Here is a 25,746-nt window from a genome sequence, read left to right on the forward strand (position 1 = left end):
CTTTATTGTTTTTATTTTGTTTGTTTAAAGTTAAACTGTTTAGCGTATAGTGAAGTTACTATGATTTCTTTTGCATTTTCTATAGAAACATTTGTAAAATTAACACCAAATATATTATATAAATCACCAATTATATAAATTACAGTAGAACCTCAATTGCCAGAATCTCTTTCACCTGAATATTTCTCTTAACTAAAACAGGATTTGTTGCTGTCTTGATACTTGTTTCAATTTTTTGTTTACTTTTTCTCCTGATATTTCAGATTTTTGTAAATGTTCAAAACATCCTATTTTCTTTGGGTACTGATGCAAATTTTAAAATTATCAGTTTGAAGGTAATAATATCATAAAATTTTTAAATAATGAATTGAGGGATCATCAACTAAGTTATTTTGAACAAAAATAACTAGCAGCATATTCATTTTTGCAATGTTTTCATTCCTAGATTAGGAAAACCCTGTTTTAAAATTATTTGATTAAGAATGTCTTGAACTCAAGTTCAAATTTTTAAAAAAATGCTGATATGAAGGAATATTAACTGGATATTTTTTTAAAGGCATATTACTATAAATACTTTCATCTATTCATCTTGCTATATATGCTTCTTTAATAAAATTTTACTGAAAATTGTAAACTTTCTGTTTTAAATAAAGTAATTTTTAAATTATTTATATTTCTTTTACTATGATTACCTTTTTTCTATTTCCCTTTTATCATCTCAGGGTAACCCTTTGAGATTTTCTTCAGAAACTGAGGATTTGCTCCAGGAAATTATAATAATTGCTCCCGGTTTTCTCAATGCGTACAATAAAATCTGAAAAACCTTAACAATTTGGCATTTTCTTAGACATTGCCTCTTTATTCCTTTTTACATTTACTTTTAAGATTTTATCTTATATTTTACTATATGATTACACATAATATGATTGCCCATAATATTTTATTATCCACAATGTGCAAAATTGGGTTTGAAATTTTTGCGAAGTCCAAAATTATTGTAAAAATATGTAACATGTTGTAAAAAAAATAATTAATTACAAATTTTTCCATTTAAAAACTACAATAAAAATTATTATGATCCCTGTGGCAGAATTTTTTCGAGCTTTCTGCGACAAACCTCTCTAGTAAAAATATCTTTCTGCAAGATACTTTTAATAATAACAAATATAAAAGTTATTAATTTAAAGTAACAAAAGAGTCGACATTAAAGAAAAGAAATCGGATAGAATAAAAAAAAAAATTTAAACTGAATATGTAGTATTTTTTTCATTCTAATATTATGACCGATATTCTCGCATTTTGTGGAGGAAAAACACACTAGTTATTTCCTTCTTCGCATTTTGTATAAAATCACACTTTAAAAAAGAAAAAAAATTGAAATTTGTTACAGTAACTGCCGAAAAAGAAAAAAAAAAGATGGAAGGCAAAAGTAACAAAAGCGTCAACATAAAAAAACGAAATCGGATAAAATAAGATAATTTTTTAAACTGAATATGTAATATTTTCTTCATTCTAGTATTATGACCGATATTCTCGCATTTTGTGGAGGTAAAACACACTAATTATTTCCTTCGCATTTTGTATAAAATCACACACAAAAAAATCGTGAAATCTGTAACAGTAACTACCGAAAAAAAAGGCAAAATCACACAACTCTTCAAAAAGGGTTTCATACTAAATAGTGTGATACTAAATTAGTGTTTTCATTTCGAGATTCAGTTGTTGTAATATATAATATCGTATTAGAAATATGGGATTTTAAAAACTATGTGGAAATCAATAATAATAACTGCATATAGACCGGAAATTTCTGCATAAAAGAAAACAAATTTTTTTTACTTCATTACTCTTTATCTTTCATTATTCTCAAATAATATTAGAAAAACTCACAAGCATTTTTTCCCACTCCGATGAGCAAGAAAGGCATCTTTTGAATATAAATCTTAAAAAAAGATCAAATCTTTTGAAAATTTCTGCAGAAAAGAAAAACCAAAATTTTTTACTTCTTAAAGAAAAAATCTTTCTACAAGAACTCTACAATGTTCTGCGGCAATGACGCTGTGTCGCCACGATTCTGCCACGGGGATTACGATTAACTTCTTTATTTACCACTTAAACTCAAACAATTATTCACATTTTTTAAACATTAATGGCACACCTACCATTGTTAATGTTTTGAAAAATCATTGTAGTTTCTTCAGCTTAAACTAATTCTTCGCATAAGGTTTTAATTAAAATTCTGTTTTAAAAAATCACAATTTATTGCATTTTTAGTCAACTTCTCATAGTCAGCAGGAGAAATAAAAAGCTATTGCTGAACCATCAGACACAATGTAATGTCATTTCATCATCCTAATTTGATCACTGTCCTATTGTTTAATAAAAAGCACCGCAATCAAGAATCGATATCTTTAATTTATTCAGGCATTTTATATTTTTTAAAAACTTTAACATATTCTCCAGAATGTATATATACTCGTTTTAATTTTATTTTCATTTCAGTATATTAATAGTTAAAACATATTGCATTAAGATAATTGACTTTCTAATATATCTCATTGTATAGATAATTAATTTTACCTGACCTTTTAGAAGGTTTTAAATTATTTTAAGAATGCTTTTGCCAAAAGTATTATTGTTTATGAAAATAAACTTTTAGGTCACTGAATGTACCAATTAATTAGTAATGAACTGAAATTCCTATTTATGTTATCTCTAGTTTAAAATGTAGGTATCATATAATTATTTTTAAAAAAATTGAATCTTGTCTTCAAGATGCAGGCATCTAATGATGAATTAGTCATATAGATTTTGTTTAAAATTAAATATAAATTTTTTAAACTGAAATTCTTGTTATTTTGTTAGGTTTTATTAAATATATAATATTTATAAATTTTTCTATTTTATTTAAGGGATTACACTTACACTTATAAATTATATTTTAAGCAGACTTAGAATTAATTTAGCAATAACTGATATAAGTAGATTATCAATTGTATTTTATTTTGTAATGAAGATTTAATCTATTGCTTTTTATTAAATCAGTTACATTCCCTGGGGCAGTTTAAATGTTATTTTTATATAAAACCTGTAAAACTTAGGCAGTTATTTTATGTGATTTTAATAGATTTTAGAGGCAAAATGTTAATTATTTGACACTGTGCATTTAACATAATCTTGTCTTTTTTATCATATGGATTTTATTTGTTGTAATTATTACGAAATAAAATTTACCTCCTTACATTTGTGTGTTTTCATTTTTAATTTATTTCACATTTTAAATTGTGTGAGTTTTAAATTTTTTTATTTGTGTTAGATGCTGCAAATTATTTATGTATTTCACAGACTGAAAATATATTCTGTTTTCTTTTCCTTTTTTTTTTCTTACCTAAGCAAAAGAAATTTCAAACATTTAATTTCGTGCTAACTGCCTTTTATTTACAGTTGAACTTAGTTGGCAATCGAGTTCAATTTCTTATTGACTTTCTGAAATTTTTCTTCAGGCGAAATCCGGCATCAGATATTTTAATTTATCTATTTAAAACGGTTCTGCGATTTTCTTTGTTCTTGTCAATGAGGTTCTTTTGTATTTCTTAAAATAATTTAAATGACATCAGTATTTGTGACATGCTTGTTTTTATGTGTTTTGAAAATATGAGGTGTTTGGTTTCAAAACCAGCGTAATGTATTTTCAGAATTATACATGTATGTGGATTAAAATCTTTGTAATTTATTTGGTCTTAATCCACTTTGATATCAGTCGTAGCATATCAATGTTTAATTTTTTCTTTAAACTTTAAAAAATAAAAGAATAAAGTTGTGTTTGTTAAAAGTTTAAAAAGACAACATGAGTATCAGACATATGAAGTTCAAAGAATAGTAAGCTAAAAAATTCAGCCTTTTAATTATGCTTAAGAAAATTGGGTAACCCCAATGTTCATCTGCTTACAGTTTTCTGATTTCAACAAGAATTTGTTAAAGATATATTCTTGCGGTGATAAAAGAAAAAAAAGAAGTCCTAAATATATTATCAGTCACATTATCTCGTAGATAAATTGGGCACTAGACATCCAAAATTGCATGCATGTACTGTTTGATGCTCATTGAATTTTTTTTTTTAATTTTGTCTAAATGTTTTTTTTGTTGTTTGTTTTGTTACAAAAACATAAAAAAATAAACCAATAATTTTAAAAATTCAAGTGTTCATTGGTGTAAAAGAAAACCAAAAGCTTTTGTATTCAGCATTTTATTAAAGCTTAATATGCCAGACCATACCTGCAGAGTCTGCTGTTTTCTAACGAAGACTCCTGTATTTTACGACTATCTCTTGTTTAACTGTATATTCTAAAATTTCTCCTTATTTCTTGAAGAAATTTTTAAAAAAAATTGGTTATAAAATATCCACTGATAGCAACAATAATTCTCTTATTCCTCAGCGGATGGTACTATTGCCATTACTGCAGTATGTTGAGTGTTAATTGTTTAAGTCGAGCCATAATGGCTCTAGGGATTGAGAGTTTGCCTTCCAATGAGGTGAACCCAGGTTCAAATCCCAGCGGTGACTAGTCGGTACGAATTCTGCATCCATATTGCACCAACCACAGTGCTGACATGAAATATCCTCAGTGGTACTAGCATCACAGGTTAGTGTCCCCTTATAGTCAAGCTAACTATGGGTGGTTTTCGTGATTTTCCTCGCCGTGTAACTCAGATGTAACCATAAAAATCTCCGTTGTTTTATTTCTCCAATGTTGGCAGATATGCCAGAACATAAAGATGGACTCGTTTGGCGTTAATATGTTTTTAGTCTAAGAAACTATGGTTTTTTTTTAAATAATTTAGAATCAATCAAAAATTTCTGAAAATAAATACATTCTCTCATAGTTTGATAGTGTAAATGTTTTATTTGTACGTTACTTGTTCCTTTTTTTTTTTTAAGAAAAATCTAATTAAAGTTCTATGTCAATATTTTTAAAGTTTTTGATGTTATAAAAGTTTTACGATCGCAAATGACTGATAACTACGCAACCTATACTTAATAAGTGTTTCGATTGAGATCTTATTCTGTTATAAATTACTATTTTTATTGTCTAGGAAAACATTGAAGTTGTTGAAATTTTTTATGAGGTTAACTACAATTGTACACATTTATATGGAGTCTATTTTTATTTGAAAATAGTAGATGTCATAAATAGTTTCATTGGTAGTTTTTTTTATTTAATTTTACAAAACAGTTTAAGTTGTTGGCATGTGAACTTGATTTGTTTTGGGTTATTAGATTTATGATAGATGATAGCTATTAGAATGAATTTAAAAAAATTTTTGTAGCTCAAGGGACCTTTTTTTTTGTTTATTTGTGTTTTAACTTATTCAAACCAAGTGCAGCAAGCAAATAACTGAACTGTCCATGCCTCTACCATTATGCTGGGTTGGAAGAGTAAAAATAGAATGTTACTTTGTTCCTCTATCTAATAAATTTAAAAAAAATTTTTTATCCTTATTTGAGCAAGACATTGTTGCGTCGAAGTGCCGCTATCATGAGTGACTTACGAATCGAGCTGGCATTAATTTTAAATTCCTTATGAAATAAGAAATTACCCATTTGAAGTTTTAAGTTGTTAAGGATGTTTTGAGATAATTTCATCTCAAATAATCAAATTTTTGTATGGTACAAGCAGTTATCTGAAGGTTGAAGATGGTCGTCCTGTGACTTCAAGAACTGATGAAAACATTAAAACAATTAATATAATTATGTGAGAAGATCAACATTTGAGTGTTTGACGAACATTGTCAGAGAGAAAATACGAAAAAATTTCGCCAAAGACTTGAATGTGACGAAGGTTTGCGCTAAAGTGGTACCAAAAAACCTAACAAGCAAGCAAAAAAATGAAGAGGGAAAACATTTGCTCTGGCATGGAGTGCTTCACAGTGATGAAAGAAAGGTTTTTCAGTATGACCCAGAAACTAAATGACTGTCCATGCACTAGAAGACCCTCATATCACCAAGAACTACTAAGAAATATTAGAAAAATAGTGAGGTAAAAAAAATGCCTTATTTGTGGAGCAACAGCTCCTGGATTTTGCTCCCAGACACCGTCCTGGCGGAGAAATGCATTACTGAGCTTTGAACGTGCAGTGTACTCACCAGATCTCGCATCCTGCGACTTCTACCTGTTTTCAAAAGTGAAAAGTGCAAAAAAGGGAATACATTTTCAATCTGTTAAAAAAGTGAATTAAAAAATGGCAGGTTTTCTGAAAAAGGTGAGACCTAATGACCTGCAGCACTACTTTGAACAGTGGGAAATTCATGTGCAGCAGTTTATTGATAGGGAAGGGAAGTTTGTTGGAGGGGACTAAAAGGTATTTGTATAATGTTTCCAATAAAGCTAATTTTAAGAGTATTCTGGTTCTTTAATTGTCACGCCTTGTGCATTTTTTTTGGCGGGGGGGATACTTAGTTTTTGTTATAATTTTGATTTCAGGCTGATTGATATTTAATTTTCATGTCTTATTGTTTTTATTCATCTCTCGTTTAACCATTTCTTAAAAGTTAGTTATTCTTCCATTTATAGCATTAAAAATATATTTCCCATAAAAAATACAATATGTGTTAGCTTAGTTTTAGGTTTAAATCATTGTTAAAGTTGTAGTGTTTGCAGACTTTCATGGCGTGTAATTCTAGGACGGTTAAACTTTGATTGTTATTAGCTTTCATAAATTTTAAATATAAATATGTTATTTTAGATGTAATGCTACTGTTACAATTTTATATCATTTTACGAAGCATAATTTAGACACGATATGGTCTAATTTATCACAAATTTGTTAGTTAATTAGTAATAAAAATAATCAGAATTAAACCCCTGACATTGCATTCCTGAAACAGCATATTTTGCTTTTTCCTCAAGGCTTGCCTTGTTTTTGTTTCAGGGCAAATGTTACACTTTAGTCTATTAGTCACTTTCTAAGTTAATTTGTATGCTCTTATTGATCCACTAACAATGTTTTATGCACTTTGGGTAAAGCTATAAAATTATCTGATTAACTGTAATTTTATGTAATTTTTTTGATGTTTAATCCTAGGTTTGTTTTCATTGAACTACCAAACCAGTTCTATCTCTAATACCGCTGTTGCCTGATGTGTGATAAAAATTTAATTTTTTAAAAAAAAAAGCCTAAAAACAGTGGAATATCATCATACTTATGTGATGTTAAGTTCAGATAAATAGTTCTGTTGTAATTTCTCCTGCAAAAGTATTTAAGTTGGTAGTCCACTACTTGTGATATTTTTCTCACTAACAGTCCAGAAGAACATTTAAATCTTGCAAGTTTGCTAAAAAAAAACATATGTTTTATTGTAACAAGATTTGAGTTACATCATGAGTTAATTAAAAATAAATTAATAAAGTAACTTTGCAATATGTTTATAAGCTGACAACTAAACCATCTATGAAAGAAAAAAAAAAATTTTTAGGGTACATTTATGGATGGCTAATTTTTCTGCTCCAAAACAATTTGGTTTTAGATGATTATTTTGTTTCACTATTAATTTTCAATGCATTTTGTTTAAAATTCGAAGAATGTATTTCAGGAAGAATATAGAACTGCAAAATAATTAAGTGTTATCATTTGTTTTAAGCTCTCTTTTTTATGTTCTCAAATCCTGATAAAAAAATATTCCATTCCAATGCCTGTTAAAACATAATACTTTCAAACATGAATAACTAATTTTCAAAATTTAGGAACTTAAAAATGTGTGTCTTAGAATAAATTGAAGCACTAATTTGAAATTGTTGCTACATAATTCTCTATAGCTAGTAAAACTTTTAACTGTAAAACAGTATTAAAGTGTGTCCCCTAAACCTAGAAACCTTTAAATCAACTCTTTAATTTATTTAGGTGATATAAACTGTACTTTTTGTCCCAAAAAGAGTGAAAAAACAAAAATGATTTTTTTAGGAGAAAGCTTGTAAAGATTTTCAGTATGAGCAGACTAAATTGTTTTAAGGAAATATCAAACTATGCAATATTAAAAAAATAAAAACAAATTTAAAAGATTCTTTATATACTTGATTTGCATTGGATGAAGATAGACTTATAGCCCAAAAATTATAACAGCAAAACAATTTTAACTGAGCTAGCTTTAAAAAAAATTTTCTTTTTACTTTTTATTAAATTGCAAACAATTGAAAAATCAACTTAGTATACCCAAAACATGTCACTAAAGCAAAATTAAATTTCATTGTACATCTTTAAAATGTAAATTATGATTCTCTAATGATTTAATGTAGATAGAATTTATCGTTTGTTTGATGTTAAATTATTGTTTGTATCTTATGGCATGAAGAATCGCTGTAGTAATTAATTTTCTACTGTGTTATTTAGTGATAAAAAGATTAATGAGAATATAGAATCATATTTTTTCAAAACTTTTCTGCTATTTNTTATGTTCTCAAATCCTGTTTAAAAAATAATCCTATCCCTGTTGAAACATAATACTTTCAAACATGAATAACTAATTTTCAATATTTAGGAACTTAAATATGTGTGTCTTAGAATAAATTGAAGCACTTATTTGAAATTGTTGCTACATAATTCTCTATAGCTAGTAAAACTTTTGACTGTAGAACAGTCTTAAAGTGTGTCGCCTAAACCTAGAAACCTTTAAATCAACTCTTTAATTTATTTAGGTGATATAAACTGAATTTTTTGTCCCAAAAAGAGTGAAAAAACAAAAATGATTTTTTTAGAAAGTGAAAGCTTGTAAGGATTTTCATTATGAGATAACTAAATTGTTTTAAGGCAATATCAAACTATTCAATATAAAAAAAAAAAAAAACAAATTTAAAAGGTTCTTTATATACTTGGTTTGCATTGGATGAAGATAGACTTATAGCCCAAAAATTATAACAGCAAAACAATTTTAACTCGGCTAGCTTTTAAAAAAAATTATTATTATTACTTTTTATTAAATTGCAAACAATTGAAAAATCAACTTAGTATACCCAAAACATGTCACTAAAGCAAAATTAAATTTCATTGTACATCTTTAAAATGTAAATTATGATTCTCTAATGATTTAATGTAGATAGAATTTATCTTTTGTTTGATGTTAAATTATTGTTTGTATCTCATGGCATGTAGAATTGCAGTAGTAATTAGTTTTCTACTGCGTTATTTAGTGATGAAAAGATTAATGAGAATATAGGATGATATTTTTTCAAAACTTTCTTGCTATTTAAAACTTGATTGCTCAAAATAAGATGTTTGTGCAGCTGACAGCCAATAAACAAATATAAATGTGAATTTTTTTCCATCTTGTATCCAGATGGTTATTAATTTTTATTTCGCTTTTAAAAAGTAATCCATGCTTTCCTTTTTATTATTATTTTTAATTTATTATTTTTGTAGAATGAATTTATTTCATTTTTAGTTAATTTTGAAAATTGTTCTAATTAGGAAAATTTTTCCTTTTTCTCTTGTTCTTATATTGTATTTATAACTGCCAAAAATCTTGTTCATGGTCTGTTTGTTATCCTCTAAATTCAGGTTTATTAATTTTGCAATTTATTGATTTAATGCTATTTAAATTCTTATTAAAGTACAAATATTTGTGTGATTGTTGTTTTTTTATTTTAAGTACATTAACAATTACAATTTTTATTTGAAATACATTTAGTAATTAGAATAGCATTTATCTGTACTTTTGAAATTTCTGCATTTATTTATAGAAGTATATCTCTGCAATGCATAATGTAAGTCAAGATTGTGTAATATATATATAATGTTTTTTATAAAACCCATCAATATTATTTCAAAATGTTGTTCATAATTTAGTGTGTGTCTTTAAAGTTTATAATGCATGCATTAATTATTCCATTAAGTACTTCCCTTTAAAATGTACAATGCAAATCAAGTTAATGTAATGTGTTAAAAAAAATTTTTTTTAACGAAAGCTATGAATAATATTGAAAGATGTTCTTCTTTCCTTTTTTTTCATAATTTGATTTTTAATATTTAAATTCAATGTATTTTTTTGCTCCATCATAAATTGTCAATATGTGCTGCTAAATTATGTAAATTAGAAGGCAAACAATGTTTTAAAATTCCTTTTTGTGAACTTTTTTTTTATAAACAAGATATGTATGTAGTTTCAAAACTAACTTAATTCATTTTTACGATCTGTTTTATTATTGTTGTAAACCATTTTTATATTTAAAAAAAAATATGGCTGTATGACTGAACTTTAACTGAGACAAAGTACTATTGTTAATTTTTTTCTTCAAAAATTAATGAAACATGATTGTATCAAAGCCAGTTCTATCTACCCAATTCACTGATTTGCTTTTCACCATATCACCTGTATGCTATTTATTTGAAATATTCTTGGCAATGAAAATTATTGTACAAACTTATTATAATTTTGATTTCAGGCTGANAACTAACTTAATTCATTTTTACGATCTGTTTTATTATTGTTGTAAACCATTTTTATATTTAAAAAAAAATATGGCTGTATGACTGAACTTTAACTGAGACAAAGTACTATTGTTAATTTTTTTCTTCAAAAATTAATGAAACACGATTGTATCAAAGCCAGTTCTATCTACCCAATTCACTGATTTGCTTTTCACCATATCACCTGTATGCTATTTATTTGAAATATTCTTGGCAATGAAAATTATTGTACAAACTTATTATTAAAAAAATATATCATAATTTATTCATTTTAAATTGCTTCTTTCTCAATTATTTATTTAAAAAAAAAATTTTTACCTTTATTCCTAGCTAAAATAAATCTCACTTATTACAAGGCAATTCCATGATAAACAGACAACATAAAAAAAATAATAAACATTTAATCGCATTTCTTCATAACAATTTCTTTAGCTTATTATTACTAGTTTAGATATAAAACTAAAAATGTTAGTTTTTAAGTATTTTGTAATAATAAAATAAAAAAATTATTAGCATTTTTATATAGTTTATATTTGTATCTTCAATCTCATGGAAATTGCGACATCAGTCACATGAGCTTTTTATCAATTTTCTACTTTCAATATGTCATTTCATGTGTACTTTCAGTGTCTCTTGTTAATTTGAATTTTTTTTATTTATAAATAAATTTAAAAGAATAAATTTCATTATTACTTTTAGAAGAAAAAATTATGTATGATATGTTTTTCTCCTTGTCCTGTATATGTAATGTCAGTCACATTTTATATTTTTATTCTAATGAGGTCATTTTCTTATGTGCATAATTGTATTAGGCTCTTAAAAAGCATAATTTTTAAAAAAATATATATTAGATATTTATCACTGAAAATAAGTTTTAAAAGTGAGAAAACCTATCAAAATGTGGTATCAGTCACCATGGAATTGTTTACCTAAGTTTTGCTGTGTGTCATCATTTTTTAAAAATACATATATGCTTTTAATAATGTATAAATATTTATTATTGTTGGTTAATTCAAAAAAGGTATAAATACTTATTAATTTTATGATCATAATTTTTGTTGTGTCTGTGTATATATGTGTATCTGCTTCCTATTTATGATAAAAACTTCTAAAGTAAATTAAAAAATTGATTAAAGGTTCATCTGTTGCTCATCAAATAGCTATGAGTTAATTTATTCGACCCATTAATACACCATCTGGTAAAACACTACAGACTTTTTACCTTTAAGAAGGAGCACAATAAGAGAAAGTGAATTTTTGAAATATCATAGAACATCATTGCGTTGAATAGTTGCGTAGTAGTTACGTTGAATAGTACGTAATTATTGTAGATATATCTTTATTTTCAATGTACAGTGTGCAAAAAAAATATGAAAGGACCGCCCTGAATAACTTTTGATCTAATGATTTTATCTTCACATTCTAGGACTCAATCTTAAGGGCTCATGGGAATGATATCGCTACACTTATTAATTTGCCTGTCTTGAATAGGCAAATTAAGTTTAGATGATATTTTAAATTGCAAAATTTGACACAAAACGTATTTTCTCTTTATAAGCATACCTTTTTCTCGCCAGATTCCGATTTCTGACCCTTAAAATATAAGGGGTTGCTGCAATCTGGGAAGTATGGTCCCAATAGTTTGATTAGGAGAGTATTTCAAAGTTTAGTCCGCTTCATGTTAATTTTTATTTTATTTTTTATTTATTTATTAAATTTTTTTTTTTGCGTATTTTGCGATGTCCAAGAACTTTTTAAGCGAATTGAAAAACTTTTGCACGCTATTAGAACGTTCGTTTTTTGGAAGACAATTACAGGCAAAAAATAACTTTTAGTAAATGTTTATTATTTTATTTAATAATGGTCGTAAAAATTTTGAATTTTAAGATGTAAATTTTTTTGCATAATTTTTAAGGATATAATTTTTATATGGCAAAATACAAAATTTGAGCAAAAGCTTCTGAAAAGTTCCTGAGAAATTGAATTTTAAAAATAGTCTGATATTTAAAATTCGATTTCTTAGGAACTATTCGATCGATTTTGCACAAACTTTGTATTTTGTCTTGTTAAATTATATATTCTTTAAAATGATGCAAAAAAATGTACACCTGACAGTTCAAACTTTTTTTGACCATTGCTTAACAAAATAATAATAAATATTATTAAAAGTTATTTTTTGCATGGAATTGTCTTTGAATAAGCCAATTTTATAAATCTTGTACAAAAGTTTTTCAATTTGCTTAAAAAGTTCCCAAGATATGGTGAAATACGCATGAAGTAAAATTAACATTAAGGAGTCCAATCTTCAGTGTTCTCAACAAAACTATTGAGACCATTTTCCACAGATCCCCCTATATTTTGGTGGTCGGAAATCTGGATCTGTCAAGAAAAAGATTTGTTTATTCAGAGAAAGTACGTATTGTGTCTGATTTCGTATCTTAAAACATCGTCTGCAATAATTAATTGGCATATTTGAGGTTACCCCCTTCGAACCATTTAGATTGAATCCTAGAATGTGAAGATCCGATCATTAGATCAAAAGTTATTCATGATGATCCTTTTTTTTTTTCGCACTGTACAAAGCTTTAAAAAAGGAATTTCAAAAATAAACGTAACTTTTTAATAACTATTTTTTTTTTTCCTTTCTGAAATCATAGGTGGTGTGATTACATTCTTTATAACTTTGTATTTCAATATGCTACTGTAGGGAATCTTATCAAGTAAAATTTTAGTATATATTTAAGACACTATTAAAAGCTGTAGCTGTTGCCATTTGTAATTAATAGGGTTTTTAACTGGGCACCCTGCATACATTTTTTTTAGTAAGTCATTATCGTCAAACAATTGAAGTAGTTGATGCATATAATATTCATTGCATGCTCTATTCTTAAGTGTTGTTATTTCTTGCATTATATAACTTCCTTGTTAAAATATAATGGAGAAACAGGTGTTCGTAAAAGCTAAATTAGCATTTTTTTTCTGCAGTTGTCTTTAATTAATCATTTTAATGCGCTAGTAAAGTTTTAATTATTGACTTTAAACTTTACAAAATTTAGTGGGTACTATAAATTGTTGAAGTAATTTTTCCCAGTAAAATAATATGATTTATGATTATTTTTCTGGTGACAATGCATTATAAAATGTTCCTAAATATTACTACACTTTTGGTTGCTAGTTACAAATTTTTAGTCACAATCTACTGCCCAGACTTGGTCCATGATTTACCTTACCTCATAATTTTAATTTAGAGGATGTGTCGTAATTATTTTACATATTCATACACTCAAAATGATCTTTATTATTTTTACATGTTTATTTGTTATTAGAAATGTTTCTAACAACAAAACAGGATTACTAAAATTGTAAAAATTCAAGTTATTTATAGTGTAGGGTAACAGCAACACAAAAATACTGTTTGTTAAATGTGTGTTGTAATAAAATGTACTCTTTATAAATGTGTCACATTTTTTGTAATTTTACTTTAATTGTAAGGTAGTGATGAAAATAATTTATGGGAATCCTGTATGTAACTTTACAATTACAAATGTGTTTTATATAAGATAAATATATTTTCTTTTCTTATTCTTTTCCATAATATAAGTATGATGTTTAAAAAATTGTAATACACATGTAAATAAGCTTATGCAACTCAATGTATGAGTCTAGAAATAATTCTAAGGAACGACTTTCTTTACTGCAAATAATCATTGATTTGTGAAAAGCTAAGTTAAATAAATTGTGCTTTATAGTACTATTAAGTTGTTTCAAATCATTTGATGAACAATAACTCTTTTTCTTATTTGTGTTTAATTCTAATCTAATTTGAAACCAAATATCCCTTTTTGAAATAATTCATAGAGTGCAAAAATGTTTTTGTTTGTGTCATTCATTTAAATTTACTTATAAATTCAAAATTTGCTTAACTGATGATCTCTTCTTATCCAATAACTTGTATAATCCTGATCGATTAATAGGATTTGTATCGAAATGGCGTAAAAAAAACTATTGTTCAAATGTGTGTTATTTGTAAATCATCTTAATGAGAATTGTAGAACAGCATATTACGAATATATTACTATTTTACTTAAATTCTCTGTTTATATTGGTATTTCAGATAATAAATTTTTTTTGGAAGCTTCAAAACATACAGTCTACACTCTTCAGTATGATCAATTAATTATAATTCCACAGGTGTGGTGTTATTTTACTACCCATGAAGATCATTTCGTAGATTAATGTCTGAACATTTCGGCATTTTCAAAACAAAAAATTGGATTACTTTTCATTGATATCGAAAGAGTAGCACTAACGTAATGAAATTGGCATTAAGTCAAGTATGCACTTATTAGATTTAAAATGGTGCATTCGCAATCCTGGTGGATTTCTTTACAAATAGCATAATTACCAATCATAATTTCCTTATTTAAATGTTCCCTTTTTGTGACAATTTAATCCCTTTCGGTGGTTTATTTGCAAGTTAAAATATATGGTTTCCTGGACTAATGTTATTCACCGGAAATGGCTGCCCGGAAGTGGATTATTATTTTAAATTGTACTTTTATTTACATAAAAAACTCTTTATTATCAATTATTCTTCTAGCTTTGTAATTCTTATTAAAATTTAACGCAGTTTTGTTTGAAGTCTAGTATTTTTAACTTTGAATCGATATTTAGGATATTTTTATGCATTCTCTATGTTGCACTCTTATATTATTAACTTCTATTTTTTTCCAACAACCAAAATCTTTGTATCAGTTGTAAACTGTTGTTGTTATACACTATTTATAATTTTACAATTTTTTAAAGGCAATGTTAGTTTGGCATAGATCGAAAATCTTAAATTTTTGATATTACGTGTATTAAATTAAACTAAAATTATGTAATTATATTTTTTGAGTATTGGAGAAATATAGTATATTGAGTATATATGTATATATATATGTAATTCCTGTACTGTGTTGCTTTTGCAAAGTGTCAGAATGCAGAAAAGCTAAAAGAGAAATGTGTTTTATGCGCAGAATCATTATAGAGTTAAAAATTTTATATAAATCTGGGAATTCTTTTTTTCTTGTTTTGAATTATTGTTAGGTACTGTGCTTTGATCTTTCAGTTTAGCTTGCAAATTTTTCTAGGCATTAAAATTTTTTTTAAATTTTACACATTTTTAAGTGTTACATTATTCTTATTTAAAGAGGAAATTTGTGTGATTTTATTATTAGTTATATGCTTAAGGTTCTAGAATTGTGTTAGAATGTTCTTGGATAATTCTATAATATTTGCATTTTATTTAATAAATTTATTAGAACTGAATAAAAAAATAAGCAATTATTTGAGTTTTTTTCAGTTGTATATTTGATTACTTAATTTTTATTTTAAATACATTTAATGGTTTTTATGAACTATTAACTATTTGTATTTTCTCCTGTATTAGGTAATTATTTTTAAACCTGTCCAAATATATTTCATATAAAATACATATTTCTAAATACACATCATGTATCTAAATATTTTTGTTACGTTATTTTATGTTTATATCATTTTCTGTCTTTTTATGTTTATTTTTACATGAATTATTAATTATAGTATTTTATATGTTGACAATCTTATGCTTCTTTTAATTAAATCATGTTCAAAATTTTTGATGAACATACCAATTATAAAAAAAATCTTGTAGTAGCAATCTATATTACGTTGTTTTCATAAAAAAAATGAAGGAAAAAAAAACTATGCTTGATTTCTTAAAATTTTGTTACAAGTCCTATTGCTTAAATACGGAAATTTAATCATGTTAAATTACTGGCCTTGATGACATTAAAAAGAAGAGAAAAAAACATAAAAGCTGAATATTGCTAAATAAATAAAGGTATGAATAAACAAATAAAGTTAATATTTTTCAGCAAAGTAGTGGATAACATAGGAGAATTAAATATTAAGATATAGTGTATTATTTGTAAGCAAATCAGTTATGTGATCTTAACAAACTTGATCTATGAACAATACAAGTTTTAATAGGTTGTATAACCATATTTATGNATATATAATTTCTGTACTGTGTTGTTTCTGCAAAGTGTCAGAATGTAGAAAAGCTAAAAGAGAAATGTGTTTTATGCGCAGAATCATTATAGAGTTAAAAATTTTATAGAAATCTGGGAATTCTCTTCTTTTTTTTAATTATTGTGCTTTAATCTTACAGATTAGCTTGCAAATTTTTCTAAGCATTAAAATTTTTTTAAATTTTACACATTTTTAAGTGTTACATTATTGTTACTTTAAGGGGAAATTTGTGTGATTTTATTATTAGTTATATGCTTAAGGTTCTAGAATTGTGTTATAATGTTCTTGGATAATTCTATAATATTTTGCATTTTATTTAAGAAATTTATTAGAACTGAAAAAAAAAAACAATTACTTTAGTTTTTTTCAATTGTATATTTGATTACTTAATTTTTATTTTAAGTACATTTAATGGTTTTTATGAACTATTAACTATTTGTATTTTCCCCTGTATTAGGTAATTATTTTTAAACATGTCCAAATATATGTCATGTATATTTCTAAATACACTTCATGTATCTAAATATTTTTGTTATGTTATTTTATGTTTATATCATTTTCTGTCTTGTTATGCTTATTTTTACATGAATTATAGTATTTTATATGTTGACTATCTTATGCTTCTTTTAATTAAATCATGCTCAAAATTTTTGATGAACATACCAATTATAAAAAAAAAACTATGCTTCATTTCTTAACATTTTGTTATAATTCTTATCCTTCTTATTTTCTTATCTTATATTTCTTATCCTATTGCTTAAATACGGAAATTTTATTCATGTTAAATTACTGGCCTTGATGACATTAAAAAGAAGTAAAAAACATAAAAGCTTAATATTGCAAAATAAATAAAGGTATGAATAAACAAATAAAGTTAATATTTTTCAGCAAAGTAATGGATAACATAGGAGAATTAAATATTAAAATATAGCCTTGTGTATTATTTGTAAGCAAATCAGTTTTGTGATCTTAACAAACTTGATCTATGAACAATACAAATTTTAATAGGTTCTATAACCATCTTTATGTACTGTACTATATAATTATATGTATACTTGTAGTTGTGATTATTTGATTCTTTACTTTTGTAGCTATGGTTCTCCATTTCATAAATTTTAATTAATTATCTGTTTCACTTGTAATTTACATTCTAATAGTTTTGTAATTCTGAGTTATATTTACTTATTTTTATATTTCTTTTCTTCCCAACTTTCATTTAATTTTTTTGTTTTCAGAATCATTATTTTTTTTCCTTTTCACTGCTTTAATTATTTTTCTTCCTATTTTGATAACAAAAATATAAATTCTTTTACTCTGAAGAAATTGTTGAGATTTTATAAATTTTTTGAAATGTACTTTGGGTAGGTTGATGAAGCAACTAGAAGTTCTCTTTATAAATTAAGGCAAACTTGGAATGATATATTACCTAAAACTGTTTTATATGGCATTGATTGTCGCGTTAACAGCATTGATCCAGCATGGCCTATAACTGCAAAGGTGACGGCAAAAAGTATTCATGTGAATCCAAAATTTGTGAGTGGCACTGCCAATACAGCTCAAGTAAGTAAAATTAATTATCTATTTTCTGTAAATGATTTTGCATGTTTGTGGCATTAATTAAGAATTTTATAGTTCGTGGCTTTTACGATATTGGCTGCAATAATGAAAAAATAATCTAGTATATATTGCGTAAAGATTATATAGTATCACACAGTTGTCCTGTAAAAATGTTTCCTTTTTTACCCACCAAAGATTAAAATTAAATTTTTTAAACTACAAAATGATTATGCAATCCTGGGTATGCTATACTTAGTTCTGCTGTTAATTAGAAAATTGGTTTTTACGTTACAAAGTATGACTTGAAAAAAGTTAAGCCTCGACTAGCTGATAGGATAATGAAATTTAGAAAGGTATGATCATATATAGACAACATTAATAAGATGATAATTCAACTACACCAGTTATAGAACCTAGATCGATTATTTCTTATGAAACCAGAACATTCACCAAGAACAATAGGTCCAGAAAAATCATGAATGAGCTCATGAAAAATAACAAATTTACAATTAAACTGAAAAAATTTATTTACTATCAGCTAAATTGCCAAAAAAAAGATGAATAAACTCATTTATTTAATTAAAATTTGGACTTAGCAGTTTTATTTTCCTCCATGTAAACTATAAATTTTCGGCACTTGTAATAGCAGAGATGATTGTGCTCCTGAATTCCAAATTTTTCCCTGACCGTGATCCGGAAGTTTAAGCAAAACCTTAAAACATTCAACAAGATTCTTTTATATTTTATTTATATCTATATATATTATTTATATTTATATCTAGAATTTATACTTGGCATAATTTTTTTGAAATGCATCATTACTCAAGAAATTTTCAGGATTTTTGAGTTGGGTTCACAATTACCCCTGTAATAGATTGCTGCTCATTTTCTTTAATTTTTTGGGAGAATACAGAATGTTCTTTATTGTTTCTAAGACTATGAGGCATTCTTCAAATGTTGGGACTGGTTGGCCATCTTGATCGGGATCACTCAGTCCTAATGCTTATTCAAGCATTTGTTGAATAGACCAAAATTTCAACATTTTTATTAATTGATTCATAAGAATCACCAACTATTTTCATAAATTTAATTAATATCCATTTTCCTCTAATTAATATCAATTTTCTTCATTAATCAATATCAGAATTTACTGTTATCAAAACAAAATAACATTCTTTTAAAATAAATATTCTCAGTAAAATTTCTGAATGATGTATGCAGGAATCTGCTAGTAAACGATCTAAATACCTTTATTAACATTATAAAAGTAGCTTTTGTGACAGGACCGTAACAAAATGATACATGCAGGAATGATGAATCGAGGTTCAGCTGTACTATATGTCTTCGATAAGAAGAAGCATTAAGGACAATCACTAATAGTTTGATAGTTCAACAAAATGTATGTTTTAAAATTGTACAGCTCTGGTAAAAGTGAGCAGGGGAAACTAACATTGATTTAAGATAATTCGTTAAATTATGTATGCAGTCTGAATGAAAATACAAGGAGAAAAAATGGTGGATCATAACGTACTTACTTTCTTACATCACTTCATCCTTGTATCAAAATAATCTTGAAGATAGTGCTCCTTCTTGCCAGAGCGAAGACTAACTGTTAATATACAGACTTGGCTCATTAACTAAATTTAATCTAATTGGAATTTTGATGTTCGAAAACGCTTTGCTTTTACTGTATATATTTTTGTTTTAAAAAAAGGTCTATTGTCTAGATGCTATTAAGTATCATTTGCAGCTTTAGAACAGCTAACTGGATCTTATTGTTGTGAAGCCGATTGTGCCTTTGATTTCTGTATTATTATTATAGAGTAGTATGGATTCGCAAGTGATTATTGTCTATATATATTTATCTATCTATTAGCAACATTATAGAGTTATTATTCATTTTGTTAGATTGTCTGAAGTAATAATTTAAGTAGTCTTGAATAGTTAGTTATATGTTTAGTTTTTATTTAGAATAATTTTGTGTTTTTATAGGAATAATATTCTAAAGTAATTATTTAAATTTATTTGTTATCTTTTGAAAAAGGGCTGTTTAATTATTAAACATAAATGGTGCTATAGGGCTGCATTATGTTGTACCAATTATTGGTGGCAGAGCTTCAATTTTTTTAGCAATAGCTTATATATGAGTATATAGATATATACACACATTATATGATACTCGTATGGCTCGAGAGTGATGCGTGAGTAAGTAGTACAGCATATAAGATTTTCAATTATTACTAAATTTTAATACATAAAAAAAATTGTGATTATCTCTTGAATGTAGTTAAAATCCAAGTACTACCACACGGACAAAGCTGCGAGCAACAGCTGAACAATGAAACATTTTATTACTATATTGCTTAAAAGTAATTACAGTATTAGGATTGGAAGAGGGGTTGAAAAATTAAAACATTTAAATACAGTTGTTCAGCTTTCTTACCATCAAAGTTTATATGTTATATAAGATTAGCTGATCACCAAAGGTGAATATTATTATAATGATAAGGAAGTTTAGTTTAAGTTATTGCTAAGAATACTAAAAAAATCTTAAAAATGTTAGTTTAAAATTTTCGGGAGATTTTTTAAAGCTAAACTGTAAAGCATAAACAATAATTGAACCTGATTAAATTTATTTATTTTTTTACTTAAATTCGTAGAACAGATTATTTTTTGAAAGTAGATATCAGCTTTAACCTTTACTTTAGAGAAGCAGCATTGCTTTTGTGACATTTATTGTAGTACATTTTGACAGCCTGATTTGTTACAGTAAGTAGGTAGCTGATTTAGTTCAGCCGTGTTACTCAATTTTTCTGTTAAAAAACTGTTGAAATTTTATTTATGAGTTGTACTTGTTATTTATTCATGTAAATGAAGGCAATATTTTGTGTTTACAACAGAAATTACACTAAAACTCGTATAGGAATTAATTCCTAATTTTTCTCTTTGTAACTTCTGATTATTTGCCTTAAACAACTGTTTTTTTTTTTTTTTTTTTTTTTTTTTTTTTTTTTTTTTTTCCAGTAAGAGCTGGTAAGTCTGGCTGGCACTGTAAAACTATTTTTCAACTAAAATCTTTCTTTGTCCTTAACGTTATCTTTCTAGTGATAAGTATTCATGATATTTATTTTAAGCACTTTGTATAGAGTTCTTAATTATATAATGTATAAAAAATAACAGTATTATATTTTCACTACAAAGTGTTTGTCGCAGCTATTTCAGTAGTTTTATTCTATTTGCGTTTGCAATCATTATGACTTCAAACTATTTTAGGTTTTCTTATTTAGTGGTTTTTAAATTATTTGACTTCGTTTTTGTAGAATTTAATAAAAGAATCTGAAATAAAGAAACAAGAGGAAATGAAAAAGTTGACTGATGAAAAAGCTGAACGTGAAAAAATGTTAAAATTAATTGAAGAAAAGAGAGCACAGTTAAGGCTCTTAGAAGCAAAGAAATTACATTTACAGCATGCAAAGCTTAAAGGAATGGAATCAGTTCTAAAACAAAAAAATCAGGTAATGTAAATTATTTTCTACTTTACCAACTTATAAATTTATTTCTCTCTGCAGTAGTCGTAAATAAATTTGTTGTAACCATATTTTAATTATTTAAATTTTCAGAAATTAAATCATTGCAATTTTTTTATGAAGTACAAAAATAGTGCACTCATAAGTTTTTTTAATATCCTTTTTGAATTTAATATAATATGTAATGATATTTTTTGGGGATAAATATGAAATTGTTATTTTTTAAAGCGTTTACTCTGCGTGTATATAATTATTAATAATATAATTACTTTATAAAATAATGTAATTACTTCGCTATAATTAAAATTAACATACATTAAATATGTATTAATAACTAACATATAACTGCTAACTCTAGTGGATTTACTTGTAGACTACTGAATTTTGCCACTTTCTCCTGGTCTACTGGTTTTATAAAAAATTCTCCTGGTTTTTATACATTTTAAAATATTCCCTAAAATTCAGTAAGTTTCCTAAAAAAATCCTTAGTGAAATAGAATTGTTACACAATTTTATTGCTTGCTTAAATATTTAAATAAGTATTACTAATAAGCCTTATTTATAGATATCCTTTTAAATTTTTTATTCAAAACTTTGTTTTTAAATTACTTTTTAATTAATCTTTTAACAATCAATTAATTGTGTATTACTATTCAAAGGTGTGATTTAACATAATGAAAAACGTTTTAAGTTCATTTAATATTGTTCGTGAATGGAAAATATTGCAGACCATTTATAGTTATTAGTGTAGTAATAAATTTTTGTATTTTGATAACAACAAAAATCCCTAAAATTTCCTGAAAATATTTGCATTAACAACTATCATGAAATTTTATTATTTCTTAAAATCAACTGGATTTTCCCCAATGTATGTTGACAGCTATGTAACATATATTTTTTTTGTTTTAAAATAGAAGTAATTTATGAACATAACCTCTGCAAATTTCGTAAGAATATAATTTTTTTTCTTCGTCTTTACAATCAGACTAAAGTTGTCATGCTGTATTTGTCAAAATGTGGTTATTCTTTATAGTAAAAATTATGTGTAATGTACTGATACGTGCTGTTCCTTTGAAATCATCTTAAAAACTTTGTTTTTAACACTGTTTATTTTTTTATATACATTTGAGTATTTAAATCTTGAATAAGGAAAAAATTAACTTATTGCTATATGATATAGAATTGAAAACTATTTTAATTTTTCTCTGGATTTTAGCATTTTTATCTTAAGAATTGCAAAGAAAATTAATGATATTTTTTTTATAATTTTATTAAAAAATTTTTTTATTGAAACAGGTTTACATATTTTTTATGTGCTTCAGAGCCTTAGTATTAATTCTTTCTTTAATAACTCATTTATGCCTGAAATATTCATGTTAGAAGATTCCTGTACAACTATAATAAATATTTTAAAATATTTATTATGTGATTAATGATATTGTAATATTTTAGGGTAATTCTGTTATCCACCGTGATCCACGTCTTAAAAAAGCTGTAGCTCTAATTGCCTCTGCTGAAGCTGGTAATGTTCCAGATAGCTCAGTTCCTGCTTCTCTACAATCTGTAGTAGTTGTTCCAAATACAAATTCTACTACCTCAAAGCCTCATACAAAAGATATTGCTTCAAATCAAAGCAACACAACTTCTCGTCCATCTGATACTCCCAATGATCCAAGAGCCAAAAGGAATAAACTTGCAACAGAAGGATCTTGTAAAAGTAACACAGCTTTAAATAAAAAGAGAAATTTGATTCTAGAGGAATCTCCTGGTGATACTTCCAACAATAAGAAACCTTGCAAAGATTCTCTTAATATAAATAGTTCTAAGGCTCTTCAGAATAATCAATTATTACCTGCTGATAATGTCAGTGATCCAAGAGTTAAATCTGAATGTGGCAATCAAACATCCTCTAACCAATTGCTTGATCCTCCAAAAGATGCATCAAAACTTGCGACAAAGTATGAAGACAAGAAGGAAACACTACTTGATTCAGATGAAAGGAGGTGAGCTAATTAATATTTTCTATTATTAACATTAAATATGTGACTTTTTTAAAATTTGATTTAATTTGATTTGATTAAAATCAGAAACTATTTGATCGATTTTGTATTTTGCCGTAGAAAATTACATTCTTTAAAATTATGTAAAAAGTGTATACCTTACTATTAAAAAGGTTTTAGACTATTATTAAATAAAATAATATATAATTATTAAAAAAAAAATTTTTTTTGGACGGACTTATCTTTGGCGAAGCGAATTTTATAGTTAGATACAAAAAAATTTCTATTTGTTTAAAAAAAGCTCTTGAGATTTGGGGAAATGCGCTAAAGGTAAAATTCGCATTAAGGGGTCCAATATTCAGCCACTCTCCTGACTTAACTATTGGGGCCATGTTTCCCAGATTGCAGCTATAAAGTATATTTTGAGGGTTGCAAATCTGACAATAAAATGTATATTTATTCAAAGAAAGTATATTTTGGTGCCTAATTTCGTAACTTGAAGTATTGTCTGCACTATTAATTAGCATATTTGAAGTTATACCATTGAACTATTAACATTCAGCCCTAGAACATGAAAACTGATCAATTAAATCAAAAGTTATGCACAATGTCTCGGGTTTTTTCCTGCATTGTAAATTAAAATTCTGCACTTTCTTAGAGCAGATGAATTTATACACATACATGCGTGAGGATAGTATCTTCTGCCTTAGTTTAGACAGTATTGCTGCTGGTATTAAAATTTCATTTTGCGCCTATACCGTAAAAATAAATCAAGTTTATGGTAGCACAAGTTACAAAAAAAAAAGATGTGCAGCTTTTTTAATAACTAGTAGAGCTAGTAATAAAATATTCAACATTTGTAACATAGGATAATTTTCATGTATATACTATACCAGGGATGGCGAACCAATGGCACGCAACACAATATTTTGGGCACTCCACCGATCACTATTGTTATCACAAATGTTATTACGCTATGAAACAATGAAATTAAAATTCACAAAAAACAAACAAAATATTAAACAATTACTGATAAAAAAAATTAAAAATTAATGTCACAATTAATTAATGCACGTCTATGACCTCATTAAGCAATTTTTTACAGAAAATGGCACGTTGGTGTATAAAGGTTCGTCATCCCTGCACTATACCGTTAACTTTTGTGTCTGGTCTACTAGTGACATGTCAGGAAGAATATAAAAGCTTCCCCTAATTAGATTTTCATAATGCTTTACATATAACATAACTGTGGGTAAAATGCATTAATCATGGGTCTAATTATTGCTTTCTGCCCAATCTTTAAGTAGAAAATAAATATTTTACGGCATTTTTATATATTTCATACTGATATAGGAGATACTCAATCAACTTTAAATAATGTAACTTATTTTAAGGCAGACTTTTTTTTTTCGGCATATTTTGCGTAATGTTATTTTAATTTGTAATTAATGGCATTTAGGCCAGTTAAAGCATGCATGTCTAGTTCAAATAAAGATTAAATCAGAATGCTACAAAGAATCCATCACATTCAAACCAGTATTCTTACATGATGTTCTTGTAAAGTGAATTGGTAAATTAATGACAGTCTTTCTTTGTCAACTCTAGGTATGCAGCCCAATTTTATTTTATTTTATGTGAGATTGTAAAGATGTTTTCATTTGCAGCTACTCTAAGCAGGGTTTGAAAAAACCCAACCCGCCTGGGTTTTATTGAAAAAACCCGGGGAAAATTGGGTTTTATTTGAAAAAACCCGGGGAAAATTGGGTTTTTTCATTTAGTGCTCATAAATTTTACTGTGAAAATATTTTTATTTATTAAATAGTGTTGTATAAGTAAACACTAAAATTTCATCTGACTTTTACCTGTAATAAAATTAAACTGGAATAAATATTTAATGGTCTTCCATGTTTTTATAATACGATTAACAGAAAGTGAAATTAAAATTATGTATAATTATAAAGAGTATCAGTTACTTGTCCCTTTTTTCAAATATTTAGATAAATATATGCATTTTAACTTTATAGTTTCAAAAAACAAATTAATCTTAAAATTATTAAAAAGCATATATAAAAAGTTATAGCTCATTTTTTTAAAATCAGATAATAAAACTTTAAATTTGTTTATTGTTGTTTAATGTATCACTTAATAAA

General features: G+C 26.1%; 1 protein-coding gene across 2 annotated transcripts in view; it reads left to right on the forward strand.

Annotated features, from left to right (window-relative positions):
- Positions 1-25,746, forward strand: part of LOC107454988 (polyadenylation and cleavage factor homolog 11) — a 60,596-nt gene that overhangs the window by 6,478 nt on the left and 28,372 nt on the right. For both annotated transcript variants that reach the window (XM_043053889.2, XM_043053890.2), the window contains exons 3-5: positions 17,878-18,072; positions 21,390-21,584; positions 23,049-23,599. In XM_043053889.2, coding sequence (XP_042909823.1) covers positions 17,878-18,072; positions 21,390-21,584; positions 23,049-23,599 — 941 coding nt within the window. The remainder of the gene's footprint in view (positions 1-17,877; positions 18,073-21,389; positions 21,585-23,048; positions 23,600-25,746) is intronic.

This window comes from Parasteatoda tepidariorum, chromosome 7 (genome assembly GCF_043381705.1).
Source record: "Parasteatoda tepidariorum isolate YZ-2023 chromosome 7, CAS_Ptep_4.0, whole genome shotgun sequence".
Taxonomy (NCBI): domain Eukaryota; kingdom Metazoa; phylum Arthropoda; class Arachnida; order Araneae; family Theridiidae; genus Parasteatoda; species Parasteatoda tepidariorum.